At 39.7% G+C, this 15701-nt stretch overlaps 1 protein-coding gene across 7 annotated transcripts in view; it reads right to left on the bottom strand.

Annotated features, from left to right (window-relative positions):
• The window catches only part of lrba (LPS-responsive vesicle trafficking, beach and anchor containing), a 442809-nt gene that overhangs the window by 134833 nt on the left and 292275 nt on the right, over nucleotides 1–15701 (bottom strand). For all 7 annotated transcript variants that reach the window (XM_057842680.1, XM_057842682.1, XM_057842684.1 and 4 more), the window contains 2 exons: nucleotides 1930–2047; nucleotides 1754–1856 (listed from right to left, as the gene is read on the bottom strand). In XM_057842680.1, the coding sequence (XP_057698663.1) occupies nucleotides 1754–1856; nucleotides 1930–2047 (221 nt within the window). The remainder of the gene's footprint in view (nucleotides 1–1753; nucleotides 1857–1929; nucleotides 2048–15701) is intronic.

The following is a 15701-nucleotide window of genomic DNA, read 5'->3' as shown; positions in this document are numbered from 1 at the left end:
GGCATTTTTTTTGCCATGTGGCATTTTTTATGCCATCTGGCAAATGGACTTGCAATGTGACATTTTCTTGCCCTGTGGCAAAATGGATTTTGCCATGTAGCAAAATTTTGCCGTGTGCCATTTTTTTTTGCCATATGGCATTTTTTGCCATGTAGCAAAAAGGATTTTGCCATGTGGCATTTTTTCATGCCTTGTGGTTAAATGGACTTGCCATCTGACATTTTCTTGCCCTGAGGCAAAATGGATTTTGCAATGAAGCAAAATGGATTTTGCCATGTGGCATTTTTTGCCATGTGGCAAAATGGATTTTGCCATGTGGTATTTTTTATGCCATGTGGCAAAATCCATTTTGACATGCGGCATTTTTTATGCCATGTGGCAAAATCGATTTTGACATGCGGCATTTTTTTTGACATGTGGCATTTTTTTTGTCATGTGGCAAAATGGATTTTGGTATGTGGCATTTTTTTGGTATGTGGCAAAAGGATTTTGCTATGTGGCTTTTTTGTTTTTTGGTATGTGGCATTTTTTTTAGAATATGGTATTTTTGCAGGCCATGCACGTCCATGCAGGTCCAAATGTTTCATTCATTTTAAATGGCAGAAAAACGTGTGGCTGTGATTTTTGATTATGCCCTTACCATTACAGTGCATTGACATTCAACTGGCACCCAAATAAGGCGATGCCATTGACATCTATGCACGTCCAAATTTTTTTATTCATATTAAATGGCAGAAAAATGTGTGGCCACAAACCAAACCCACAAACCAAAATCCATTTTGCCACATGGCAAAATCCATTCTGCCACATGGCAAAAAAAAATCCCACATGGCAAAAACCATTTTGCCACATACCCAAAGCCCCTTTTGGCTCTCGGCCCTGCTGACCAAATTTGACATGAAAAAGGCATTTGCTCATAGATAAGCCGTAATGGACTATAAGCTGCAACTGTCCTTACTGTATTATGGGATATTTACACCAAAAGATGTTAACCGGTAACATTTTATTTGACAGAGGCATCATTAGACTGTCATAAGACCAAATGAACCACCATGAAGCTTTGAACCAATTGACTGCAAAGCTTCACTGCTTCAAGAAGCTGCTTTTGGGCATCACTGCTCCTTTGGGGGAGACATTCAACCTCTGCTGTCAACAATGTTTTCATCCAACATGCCTCCTAGCATGCATTGCAGTGCTGAAGACGTAAATAACAATGAAAATTCATGCTCTGTGCTAATTATTTCTTCAGTTGCTGTTTCAGTTGTTTCATTAATGGCTATCTATGGTATCTGGTAACACTTTATTTGACAGTGGCGCTATAAGACTGTCATATGACCATCATAATTATGACATGACACTGCCATGAGCATTAAAGAATGCTTATGACAGATGTGATTTTGTGTCATCCGGCAAATGATCTTACTTTTGAATGAACTTGTAAAAGATCCGAGCTGGACATAAATGGAGTTAGTGACTTAATTTGCCGGATGATACCTAATAACATCTGTCATAAGCATTGATTAATGTCCACGATTGTGTCACGTCATGATTATGACGGTCTTATGGCAGTCGGATGACACCGGCTTCAGATAAAGTGTTACCGATTAACCCAGATAAATCAACAAATAAACTGCAGGGGACTATAAGTCGCAGGACTCAAAATGAGGGGAAAAAGTAGTGGCTTATAGTCCAGAAAATGAATAAAATACAACCTTAAACAATTAAGCTGGCATTATGAGTGATTTAATCTAACCTGGTTTGCGGAAGGCCAAAGTTGGTGCCGAGACCAACGCGTGGAAGACTGTGGACCACCTTCTTGACGGTAGCGGCATCGGGGAAGTTGAACATAATGGCCGCTAGGGAAGGATTTCAAACACGTTGATATTTTCCGGCTCGACTGACAAGTCGACGTATGGTACCGCTTCTTACTTCTGTTAGCCATGAAGATCTCCAGGGCGGTGTTTTGCAGGAGGTACCTTCTGGAGAAGATGGCGCGGATTTCCGTAAACAGCCATTTCCCGTGAAGACCTTCCGTGTATGCTAAAATCTAAAAGAAAGAAGAGAAATTTGAATGATGATGGGACTAAATAGGAAATCTTGTTCAGCTAGCCGATGCTTTGCAGCGCTTCCTGCCAGTTCATTTTTCACCTTGCGGCCAGAGCGGCACGATGAATGTCTTTTATTGATCAGTCTCCATGTGAAAGAGATCCCTTAAGCGTTGAAATGGCAGCTATTTAGCCGCTGAAAGATGACTTATGGTGGCGGCCTTCTTGTGTGAACAAATAATGGTCACTTTAATCTATTTACAGTGCCCTCCACAATTATTGGATTTATAATAATTATGTGTTTTTTAGCTTCTTGTATTTTTTTTTTTCTAAATAATATGGGACCTTAATGGAAAAAAATAGAGAAAAATCCAATCTTCAATACAAGTGGATTTATTCAGTGGGGGGAAAAAATCCCACATAAAGAAATAATTTTTTGACATTTGTCACAATTATTAGCACCCCTGGTGTTAATACTTTGTACAACCCCCTTTTGCCAACAAAACAGCACCTAATCTTCTCCTATAATGTTTCACAAGATCGGAAAGGACAGAAAGAGGGATCTTCAGCCATTCCTCTTTCCAGAATCTCTCTAAATCATCCAGAGACCTAGGTCCTCTCCTCTTCAGCTCACCCCACAGGTTTTCAATGGGGTTGAGGTCTGGGGACTGAGATGGCCATGGGAGGAGCTTGATTTTGTGTCTGGTGAACCATTTCTGTGTAGATTTGGCCATATGTTTAGGGTCATTGTCTTGCTGAAAGACCCAGCGACGACCCATCTTCAGCTTTCGGGCAGAGGGCAACAGATTTTGATTTAAAATGTCCTGGTGTTTCAAAGCATTCATGATGCCATGCACCCTAACAAGATTCCCAGGGCCTTTGGAAGCGAAACAGCATCACTGACCCACCCCCATACTTCACAGTGGGTATGAGATGCTGTCTACACGCCAACAAGCTGTTTGGGAGGCATGCACGGAGAAAACCTTTCCTCACTCACAATCATAAACGCAAACGTCTGAAGTTCGCCAGGCGGTATTGGGGCTTCAACTGGGACCGTGTGCTTTGGTCAGATGAGATCAAGATTGAGCTTTTTGGCAACAAGCATGCCACGAAAGATGCGCATGCTGAAAAACTTGTATTGAAGGTTGGATTTTTCTCTTTTTTTCCCATTAAGGTCCCATATTATTTAGAAAAAAAATATTAGAAGCTAAAAAACACATAATTATTATAAATCCAATAATTATGGAGGGCACTGTATAAGTAAAATGAGTGACTTTCTGTTGCCACTAGTTGGCGCTGTAGGGTTGAAGCAAATGACCCCTTCAGGGTATGACTCATCAAGTATAGGAAGTTTGGCGCGGATATATCTCTACCAGGTTATGATGCTATGTTTGATTATTAGAGCTGTCAAATGATTAAAATTTTTAATCGAGTTAATTACAGCTTAATCGCAATTCAAACCATCTATAAAATATGCCATATTTTTCTGTAAATTATTGTTGGAATGGAAAGATAAGACACAAGACGGATATATACATTCAACATACGGTACATAAGTGCTGTATTTGTTTATTATAACAATAAATCAACAAGATGGCATTAACATTATTAACTTTCTCTTAAAGCGATCCTTGGACAGAAAGACTTGTAGTTCTTAAAAGATAAATGTTAGTACAAGTTATAGATTTTTTTTTTTTTTTAAAATAAAATTTATAAAATTTGCAATCAAAAAATAAACTAGTATTTTTAATAATAATTACACAATGCTCATGGGTGCTTAAGCCCATAAAATCAGTCGTACCCAAGCGCCAGCAGAGGGCGACAAAACTCCAAAAAACAAAAGTAACAAGTTGGCATTGCACCGTGCTGTCATTTTAATCTGTTTGAGCCAAACCATCTATAAAATATGCCATTAGTTTTGCCACTAGTTGGCGCTGTAGGGTTGAAGCAAATGACCCCTTCAGGGTATGACTCATCAAGTATGGGAAGTTTGGCGCAGACATGATGTATATCTACCAGGTTATGATGCTATGTTTGATTATTAGGGCTGTCAAACGATTAAAATTTTTAATCGAGTTAATTACAGCTTAATCGCAATTCAAACCATCTATAAAATATGCCATATTTTTCTGTACATTATTGTTGGAATGAAAAGATAAGACACAAGATGGATATATACATTCAACATACGGTACATAAGGACTGTATTTGTTTATTATAACAAAAAATCAAGATGGCATTAACATTATTAACATTCTGTTAAAGCGATCCATGGATAGAAAGACTTAAGCTGTAATTAACTCGATTAAAATGTTTAATTGAGTTAATTACAGCTTAATCACAATTCAAACCATCTATAAAATATGCCATATTTTTCTGTACATTATTGTTGGAATGAAAAGATAAGACACAAGATGGATATATACATTCAACATACGGTACATAAGGACTGTATATTTGTTTATTATAACAAAAAATCAAGATGGCATTAACATTATTAACATTCTGTTAAAGCGATCCATGGATAGAAAGACTTGTAGTTCTTAAAAGATAAATGTTAGTACAAGTTATAGAAATTTTATATTAAAACCCCTCTTAGGCTACGTTCATACTACAGGTATTAATGCACGAATCCGATTTTTTGTCATATCCGTTTTTTTGGCGTGCCCGTTCAGACTGCCTTTATCCATTGAGACCGTTCAAGTATTACGCATGCGCACTAATTCGCAGTCCGACACCCGCTAAGCAAGAACACCCGCATGCGCAGAACCATCAAAACAAATGACAGACGTCATCCGTCATTCCAGGGATATCATATTTTGCTTTTCAAAAGGTGGACACAAATAACAGACATAAATAATCCCCGTTTAGGCAAATATTCAAAGTTTATATGGATCGATAGCATGCACGCACTGTCCGTGCACGTCACACACACATACGGGCAGTTTGTCCCGACTCTCGGCCGTGGAGGCAATGTTGAAATATTGCTCACTTGGAACAGAGAGAAAACTGAGCATTCTCAGGCTTATTCTCAACCCATTTTTATTTTTTATGACTGTTGTCAAGCTCAGCTCTTCTTCAAAAGCCGTGTTCACTGCAAGCTAGGCGCTAATAACGCACAGGTGCATCGCTACGGTAACGACTCTCTCGCTATTTGATGACGTAATTGCTGCATGAAATCCGATTTGCGGGACTGGACAGTACAGACCGCCGCGACAGTCTGGAAAAATGTGGCCCAGATCGGATTTAGACCACATACGAAAGTGACCCAGATCGGATTTGAAATGGTCCAGTTCTATGCGACTTGTCACGTTCAGACCGTCAAGTTAATGCCTCACTCGAGTCGGAAAAAGACGAAAAAATCGGATTCGTGCATTAAGACCTGTAGTATGAACGTAGCCTTAATGTTTTCGTTTTATTAAAATTTGTAAAATTTACAATCAAAAAATAAACGAGTAGCTTGCCATTGTTGATTTCAATAATTACACCATGCCCACACATGGTACTAACCTATAAAAGCAATTGAACCCAAGCGCCAGCAGAGGGTGCCAAACACCAAAAAACAATTAACAAGCGGACATTACACTGTACTGTCATTTTAATCTGTTTGAGCGGGGCATGTGCGTTAATTGCGTCAAATATTTTAACGTGATTAATTTTAAAAATTAATTACCGTCCGTTAACGCGATAATTTTGATAGCCCTACATTATATTTATAATTATTAGTCTTTGAAGGATTGTTTAAAGATCCTCATTTTAGCTGTATTTTTCACTTTAATTGTCTGCAATTAGTTTTTTTTTAATTAATACTATTTGCATGTACTTATGTATTCCTCCAATGGTACATGTGTATTTGTTGCATATAAATTCAGGCATCAAAGGGTTAATTAAACAGCTTGAGCACTCAAATCCTGCGTTTGCAAATCAAATGTGTTTTGGTCGTTTCTCCCAAAAACTCCAAAGTCGAGTCACTCGTATCTGGAGTAGACGCTGAACCACCAACGTGACATTTTTCTGATCTTTTCGAAGCAATTGAATCTTGGAGGAGAGCGCTAACAGCACAGAATAGCAACTGCTGCTTCTTGCAGCGTCTCGGGCAGCTTGTCGGCCAGCCGCTAATCCACATTTAATTGAACTCCAGAGACTTTGAAGTGAGTCTCTCGTATTCCTGGGAGAGAAAGCCCGAGCGCTGGCTGTCCTCAGCTGCTCGCCTCGGCCGGCCTTCTAATGAGCTCCTTTAAACTCAACGGCTCGGCTCGCCGGCGCGCATTTGAATATGTGCGATGAATAACAACACCGGATTCAGAAGAAGCGCTTCTTGACAGCGAATTGAAGCCTCCCAAAAAGGTCTTGTTAACAAAAGCAGCGCTAAGTAGAGGAGCAGCACGTCTAAATGCTGGAATTAGTGTGGCGGAGGTCGAGTCAGCCATGTTGACAGCCATCAGAAAACGTTACGCGCAGGATCGTCGACGTTTGAGCTGAACCTCGGTGGCTAAAATAAGATGCTAACATAGCGGTGACCTTCTAAAATAAACGACTCAAAAATATTTTCAAATAATATGAATTTAGTCCTAGCAAGAAAGTTTGAAACATGGATAAATTGTCAAATATTGGGTCATTTTTGTGATATTTTTAGAGGTTAAAGTGAGTTTGGTCTTTGAGTTAGCTAGCTAGAAGTGCTATTTGTTAGTGTTGTCACTAAGTAGAGGAGCAGCACGTCTAAATGCTAGAATTAGTGTGGCGGAGGTCGAGTCAGCCATGTTGACAGCCATCAGAAACGGTTACGCTTGCTTCTGGCGACGTTTCACCTGGACTCTGGTGGCTAATATGAGATGCTAGCACTTTCTGTGACAAACGACTCAAGAAGAACTTAGAACTTTTTTCAAGTAATATTATTTTAATCCCAGCAGGACAATTTAAACATTGATAAGTTGCCAAATATTGGGTCATTTTTGCCATATTTTCAGAGGTTTAAGTGAGTTTGGAGTTTGAGGTAGCTAGCTAGAAGAGCTATTTGTTGGTACGTGCGCTAAGTAGAGGAGCAGAATGTCTGAATGCTGAAAATAGTGTGACGCAGGTGTAGTCAGCCATGTTGACAGCCATCAGAAACGGTTACATTCGTGTCTGGCGATGTTTCACCTAGACTTCGGTGGCTAAAACGAGATGCTAGCACGGGGGTAACCTTCTGTGACAAATGACTCAAAAAATACTGGGAACCTTTTTATAATGAGTTTGAAACATCGATAAATTCCCAAATATTAGGTCATTTTTGTGATATTTTGAGAGGTTAAAGTGAGTTTAGTCTTTAAGTCAGCTAGCTAGAAGAACTATTTATTGCTGCAATCACTAAGTAGAGGAGCACCACGTCTTAATGCTAGAATTAGTGTGGGGGAGAGCGAGTCAGCCATGTTGTCAACCATCAGAAACGTTTACGCTCACGTCTGGCGGTGTTTGACCTGGACTTCGGTGGCTAAAACGAGATGCTAACATAGCTGTGAGCTTCTAAAACAAACGACTCAGCAAATACTTCAAAAAAAGATTATTTCAAGTTATAAACATCATTAAATTCCCAAATATTGGCTCATTTTTGTAATATTTTTAGAGTTTAAAGTGAGTTTAGTCTTTGAATTAGAAAGCTAGAAGAGCTATTTGTTGTTCCAATCGCTCGCCAATCGAGCAGCACGTCTTAATGCTATAATCAGTGTGGCGGAGGTTGAGTCAGCCATGTTGACAGTCATCAGAAATGGCTACGCTCGCATTTGGCGTCGTTTGACAGTGAGTACAGTCTTTGAGTTAGCTAGCTAGAAGAGCTATTTTTTGTTGCAATCGTTAAGTAGAGGATGGGCACGTCTTAATGCTAGAATTCGTGTGGCGGAGGTCGAGTCAGCCATGTTGACAGCCATCAGAAACCGTTACGCGCGTTCGTCGACGTTTGACCTGAACTTCGGTGGCTAAAACAAGATGCTAACATAGCGGTGACCTCCTAAAATAAACGACTCAAAAATATTTTCAAATAATATTAATTTAGCCCTAGCAAGACAGTTTGAAACATCGATAAATTGTCAAATATTGGGTCATTTTTATGATATTTTTAACGGTTAAAGTGAGTTTATTCTTTGAGTTAGCAAGCTAGAAGAGCTATTTATTGGTGCAATCGCTAAGTGGAGGAGCAGCACGTCTAAATGCTAGAATTAGTGTGGCGGAGGTCGAGTCAGCAATGATGACAGCCATCAGAAACGGTTACGCTTGCTTCTGTCGACGTTTCACCTGGACTCCGGTGGCTGATATGAGATGCTAGCACTTTCTGTGACAAACGACTCAAGAAGAACTTAGAACTTTTTTCAAATATTATTTTAGTCCTAGCAGGACAATTTGAAACATCGATAAATTGCCAAATATTGGGTCATTTTTGCCATATTTTCAGAGGTTAAAGTGAGTTTGGAGTTTGAGGTAGCTAGCTAGAAGAGCTATTTGTTGGTACGTGTGCTAAGTAGAGGAACAAAATGTCTAAATGCTGGAAATAGTGTGGCGGAGGTGTAGACAGCCATGTTGACAGTCATCAGAAACGGTTACATTCACGTCTGACGACGTTTGACCTGGACTTTGGTGGCTAAAACGAGATGCTAGCACGGTGGTAACCTTCTGTGACAAACGACTCAAAAAATACTGGGAACCTTTTATTTTGAGTTTGAAACCGATAAATTCCCAAACATTTTTGTGATATTTTGAAAGGTTAATGTGAGTTTAGTCTTTAAGTCAGCTAGCTAGAAGAGCTATTTGTTGCTGCAATCACTAAATAGAGGAGCAGCACATCTTAATGCTAGAATTAGTGTGGGGGAGAGCGAGTCAGCCATGTTGTCAGCCATCAGAAACGGTTACGCTCGCGTCTGGTGGTGTTTGACCTGGACTTCGGTGGCTATAACGAGATGCTAACATAGCTGTGCGTTTCTAAAACAAACGACTCAACAAATACTTCAAAAAAAGATTATTTCGCGTTATAAACATCATTAAATTCCCAAATATGGGCTCATTTTTGCAATATTTTTAGAGGTTAAAGTGAGTTTAGTCTTTGAGTTAGCAAGCTAGAAGAGCTATTTGTTGTTCCATTCGCTAAGTAGAGGAGCAGCACATCTTAATGCTATAATTAGTGTGACGGAGGTTGAGTCAGCCATGTTGACAGTCATCAGAAATGGTTACGCTCACATTTGGTGTTGTTTGACAGTGAGTACGGTCTTTGAGTTAGCTAGCTAGAAGAGCTATTTGTTGGTGGAATCGTTAAGTAGAGGGGCAGCATGTCTTAATGCTAGAATTAGTCTGGCGGAGGTCGAGTCAGCCATGTTGACAGCCATCAGATTCGGTTACGCATGGATTTGTTGACGTTTCACCTGAACCCTGATGGCTAAAACAAAATGCGAACATAGTTGTGAGCTTCTAAAACAAACGACTCAAAAAAATACTTGGAACCTTTTTCAAAAATGATTATTTCGAGTTTGAAAACAATAAATTCCCAAATATTGGCTCATTTTTGCGATATGTATAGATGTTAAAGTGAGTTTAGCCAGTGAGTTAGCTTGCTAGAAGAGCTATTTGTTGCTGCAATCGTTGAGTAGAGGATGGGCACGTCTTAATACTAGAATTAGTGTGGCGGAGGTCGAGTCAGCCATGTTGACAGCCATCAGAATCGGTTACGCACGGATTTGTTGACATTTCACCTGAACCCTGATGGCTAAAACAAGATGCTAACATAGTTGTGAGCTTCTAAAACATTCATTCATTCATTTTCCATGCCGCTTTTCCTCACAAGGGTCGCGGAGGTGCTTGAGCCTATCCCAGCTAACTACGGGCAGTAGGCAGGGGACACCCTGAACTGGTTGCCAGCCAATCGCAGGGCACAAGGAGACATACAACCATTCATGCACACACTCATACCTACGGACAATTTAGAGTGTTCAATCAGCCTACCATGCATGATTTTGGGATGTGGGAGGAAACCGGAGTTCCCGGAGGAAACCCACGCAGGCACGGGGAGACCATGCAAACTCCACACAGGAAGGCCGAAGCCCGGGATCGAACCCTTGACCTCAGAACTGTGAGGCAGACGTGCTAACCACTCAGCCACCGTGCCGCCAGATGTTAAAGTGAGTTTAGTCTTTGAGTTAGCTAGCTAGAAGAGCTATTTGTTGTTGCAATCATTAAGTAGAGGATTGGCACGTCTTAATACTAGAATTAGTGTGGCGGAGGTAGAGTCAGCCATGTTGACAGCCATCAGAAATGGTTACACTTACGTTTGGCGACGTTTGACCTAAACTCCTATGGCTAAAACAAGATGCAAACATAGCAGTGAGCTTCTAAAACAAACGACTCAAAAAATACTTGGAACTTTTTTTCTAAAATGATTATTTCGAGTTTGAAACCGATAAATTCCCAAATATTGGCTCATTTTTGCGATATTTACAGATGTTAAAGTGAGTTTAGTCTTTGAGTTAGCTAGCTTGAAGAGCTATTTGTTGTTGCAATCGTTAAGAAGAGGATGGGAACGTCTTAATACTAGAATTAGTGTGGCGAAGGTCGAGTCAGCCATGTTGACAGCCATCAGAATTGGTTACACTTGCGTTTGGCGATGTTTGACCTGAACCCCGATGGCTAAAACAAGATGCTAACATAGTTGTGAGCTTCTAAAACATTCATTCATTCATTCATTCATTTCCAACAAACGACTCAAAAAAATACTTGGAAATTTTTTTCAAAAATGATTATTTCGAGTTTGAAACTGATAAATTCCCAAATATTGGCTCATTTTGGCGGTATTTTTAGATGTCAAAGTGAGTTTAGTCTTTGAGTTAGCTAGCTAGAAGAGCTATTTGTTGTTGCAATCGTTAAGTAGAGGATGGGCACGTCTTAATGCTAGAATTAGTGTAGCGCAAGTCAAGTCAGCCATGTTGACAGCCATCAGAAATGGTTAAACTTGCGTTTGGCGGCGTTTGACCTGGACTTCGGTGGCTAAAATGAGATGCTAACACTCTCTGTGATAAACAACTCAAAAAGTAATTGGAACTTATTTCAAAAACTTATTATTTTCAGGTTGAAACATCGATAAATTCATAAACATTAAACATACTGGGTCATTTGTGTGATATTTGTAGATGGTTAAAGTGAGTTTGGTCTTTGAGTTAGCTAGCTAGAAGAGCTACTTGTTGGTGCATGCTGGAATAATGGAATAATGCTGGAATTAGTGTGGCACAGGTCGAGACAGCAATGTTGACGCCCATCAGGAACGGTTACTCTCGAGTTCAGCGACCTCTGACCTGGACTTTGGTGGCTAAAACGAAAAGCTAACACCTTCTTTGATAAACAGTTCAAAAAGGACTTGAAACTTTTGAAATTACTTTTTTGAGGTTGAAACATCGATAAATTCTCAAAATATTGGGTCATTTTTGCGATATCTTTGGGAGGTTAAAGCGAGTTTGGTCTTTGAGTTAGCTAGCTAGAAGAGCTATTTGTTAGTGCTGTCGCTAAGTAGAGGAGCAGCACGTCATAATGCTGGAAGTAGTGTGGCGAAGGTGGAATCAGCCATGTTGACAGCCATCAGAAACGGTTACGCTTGTGTTCGGTGACATTTGACCTACATTTGACCAACATTTCGGTGGCGAAGAGGAGATGCTAACATAGTAGTGACTTTCTAAAACAAATGACTGAAAAAGTACTTGGAGTTGGTGCAATCGCTAAGTAGAGGAGCAGCACGTCTAAATGCTAGAATTAGTGTGGCGGAGGTCGAGTCAACTATGTTGACAGCCATCGGAAACCTGGACTCTGGTGGCTAAAACGAGATGCTAACACCTACTGGGATAAACGACTTAGAACTTGGTTTGTTAAAAAAATGATTGTTTGGAGGTTGAAACATCGATAAGTTCCCAAAATATTAAGCAGCATGTCTAAATGCTGGAATCAGTGTGGTGGAGGTCAAGTCAGCCATGTTGACAGAAATCAGAAACGGCTTCGCTCGCATTCGGCGACGTTTGACCTGGAATTCTGCGGCTAAAACGAGATGCTAACACGGCAGTAACCTTTCCACTCAAAAATGATTATTTAGTACTAGCAGGATGGTTTGAAACATCAATAAAGTCCCAAATACTGGGTAACCCTAACTTCTAACCCTTACAAATATGGTAGATCTCCAAATGAGACTTGAAAACAGAGATAGCATTTTGCGCGTGAAATGAAATGAAGGTCAAAAAACAAAATCAAGAAGGCGGACGGCACACTTCTGACGTTTCATTCCGAGCGAAACGGCATCTGCGGATTCGGGTCGGCCGATCAATTTGAAGGCGTCACGCCGCCGAGAGAAAACAAAGGAGCGCTCCCGATTGCCGAGCGCCGCGTGTCTATTTCAACCTGTTTGTGGCGCTCATTTCTGCGCCGCCGTCGTTTGTCACTGTCAGACGGCAAAAAGGCTCGAGAATGAAGAGGGACGCGAGGGGAGGTGGGGGGGGGACTGCTCAAATGGAAAAGCTTCAGTCCGACACCTTGCCATTTTACCCATCCTGCTGGAAAGCTACTTTGATACTACCATCTATGCATCTACAGTACATTAGCTTTTCAAACACAGAATGATGCGAAAAAATTAACCTGTTTATAGTGCATGTGAATATTTTTGGTCATTCCTAAATAAAATTTAAATAAAGTAAAACCCTATAAAGATCACCGGAAACAATCTGGTGCGCACGACAAATAACTGGTAAATTAGCATATTAGCATTAAGTAGCATTTAACCGAGCGGACTATTGCTATGCAAGTTAGCCAATTGTTGTAAATATTAGCATTAAGTAGCATTTAAGCTAGCGGACGTTTGCTATGCAAATTAGCCAATTTTTGTAAACATGAGCATTATATAGCATTTAAGCTAGCGGACTTTTGCGATGCAAGTAAGCCAATTGTTGTAAACACTAGCATGACATAGCATTTAAGCTAGCGGACTTTTGCTATGCATGTTAGACAGTTGTTGTAAACATTAGCATCATATCGCATTTAAGCTAGTGGACTTTTGCTATGCAAGTTAGTCAATTGTTGTAAACATTAGCATCATATAGCATTTAATCTAGCGGATTTTTGCTATGCAAGTTAGCAAATTTTTGTAAACATGAACATTATATAGTATTTAAGCTAGCGGACTTTTGCGATGCAAGTAAGCCAATTGTTGTAAACATTAGCATGACATAGCATTCAAGCTAGCGGACTTTTGCTATGCATGTTAGACAATTGCTGTAAACATTAGCATAATATCACATTTAAGCTAGTGGACTTTTGCTATGCAAGTTAGTCAACTGTTGTAAACATTAGCATCATATAGCATTTAAGCTAGCGGATTTTTGCTATGCGAGTTAGCAAATTTTTGTAAACATTAGCATTTAAGCTAGCGGACTTCTGCTATGCAAGTTAGCCAATTGTTGTAAACATTATGTAGCATCTCAGCAAGTGGACTTTTGCTATGCAAGTTAGCCAATGGTTTTAAACATTAGCATGATATAGCAATTAAGCTAGCTGAGTTTTGCTATGCAAGTTAGCCAATATTAGCATTACATAGCATTTAAGCGAGCGGACCTTTGCTATGCAAGTTAGCCAATTGTTGTAAACTTTAGCATTATGTAGCATTTCAGCTAGCGTACTTTTGCCATGCAAGTTAGCCAATATAGCATTTAAGCTTGTGGACTTTTGCTTTGCAAGTTAGCCATTTTTGTAAACATTAGCATTGCATAGCATTTAAGCTAGCGGAGTTTTGCTATGCAAGTTAACTAATATTAGCATTACATAGCATTTAAGCTAGCAGACTTTTGCTTTGCAAGTTAGCCAATTTGTAGTTATTAGCATTATATAGCATTTAAGCTGGCCTACCTTTGCTATGCAAGTTAGCCAATTAATGTAAAGATTTATTAGCATTAAATAGCATTTAAGCTAGCGGACTTTTGCTATGCAAGTTAGCCAATTTTTTGGGGAACATTAGAATTACATAGCATTTAACCTAGCAGTCTTTTGCTTTGAAAGTTAGCCAATTTAAGCAGTGTCTGACCTAGCCATTATTTTACATTCAAATGCGCAAACAGTAATTTAGTACTTAAAAATAGATGTACATTTCCTTAAAAATGTAGTATCGGTATAGTATTGGCATCAGCCGATACCACAAAGCCAGATGTTGGAATCGGTGCAAAAGTAATGAAGCAACAAGCCAAAAACTATCAGCGAAGAGCTTGAAAACAGATGAGACGCTCTCCACCTCCGTCGGCGTGTTTCCTGCTCGATAAGACCGAGCCAGTCGGCCGATTCTTTTGTGCGGCGGTGTGGTGTAAAAGGCCAAATAAATATGCGGCAACTACATAAAAGTGCATCTGCGTGTATTGGAGGAGGTGCGCGGGGGGGGGGGGGGGGGGGGGGGGAAATCAGGTGATTGAAGTTCAATTTGTTGCCTGTTATTAAGTGTTTCCGCATGGCTGCCTCGGTTAAAGGATAATGGATGAGGGATTTATCATTACCTTTTTTTGCGCGAATCAAGTGCTGTGTGGGAGATAAGGTGATGAAATTAATGAGCGGGAGGAAGAGAGGTGATCCATCAATATCAAAACAGAGGCCAAGTGCGCCAAGAGAGGAAATTCATAAAAGAACACAAAAAAAGGCTACAACTGTGGACTCATTGGCGAAAATTGCTTTTCAATCAGGCAAAAAAGACGCCTGATTTATATTCGGGCACATGTGCGTAAATGACGGCAGAAAGTTTAAAAAGGAGGAAATGAGTTTTGTATATTGTTGAATAAGGTTGACAAAACTGTAGAGTAAACAAAAATGTGTTGAAGAGATGTTTCCAATTCATTTATAAAAATGTTTTCTTGCTTTTACTTTATTGTTCTATCATCTAGAATCTTAATATTTAAAAAAAAAAAAAAAAAAAAAATTTTTGTGATGTCTTTTTTTATTTACCTTTTTTTATTTTTAAGGTTTTCCAACTCTTTCGTCATATTTTAAATAATTATTCTGTATATTCTTACAATTTTTTCCCCTTGATTAGAATTTTTATATAGTATTTATTACTTTTGTCTGTTATATATATGAATATATATGATATTTATATTATACAGTGGTATGAAAATATATCTGAACCTTTTGGGATAGCTCACATTTCTGAATGAAATCACCAATAAATGTGAGCTGATCTTTGTCAAAATCACACAGATGAAAAAAACTGCTTTAAATAAAACCACCTAAGCGTTTATAGGTTTTCATATTTTAATAAAGATAGCATGCAAACAATGACAGGGGGGGGGTAGGTAAGTAAACCATCACATTTAATATTTTTGCCCCCCCCCCCCCCCCCCCCCCCCCCCCCCCCGGCAGCAATAACTTCAATCAGACGCTTCCTGTAGCTGGGGCTCAGTCTGGCACATCGATCAGGACTAATCTTGGCCCATTCTTCTCTACAAAACTGCTGTAGTTCAGTCAGATTCCTCGGAGGCCTGGCATGAATCGCTGTCTTCAGTTCATGCCACAGCATCTCAATGGGGTTCAAGTCTGGACTTTGACTTGGCCACTCCAGAACGTGTATTTTGTCCTTCTGAAACCATTCTGAAGTTGATTTACTTCTGTGTTTTGGATCATTGTCTTGTTGCAGCA

This window comes from Corythoichthys intestinalis, chromosome 8 (genome assembly GCF_030265065.1).
Source record: "Corythoichthys intestinalis isolate RoL2023-P3 chromosome 8, ASM3026506v1, whole genome shotgun sequence".
Lineage (NCBI taxonomy): Eukaryota > Metazoa > Chordata > Actinopteri > Syngnathiformes > Syngnathidae > Corythoichthys > Corythoichthys intestinalis.
This window is presented reverse-complemented; position numbering and strand designations above follow the sequence as displayed.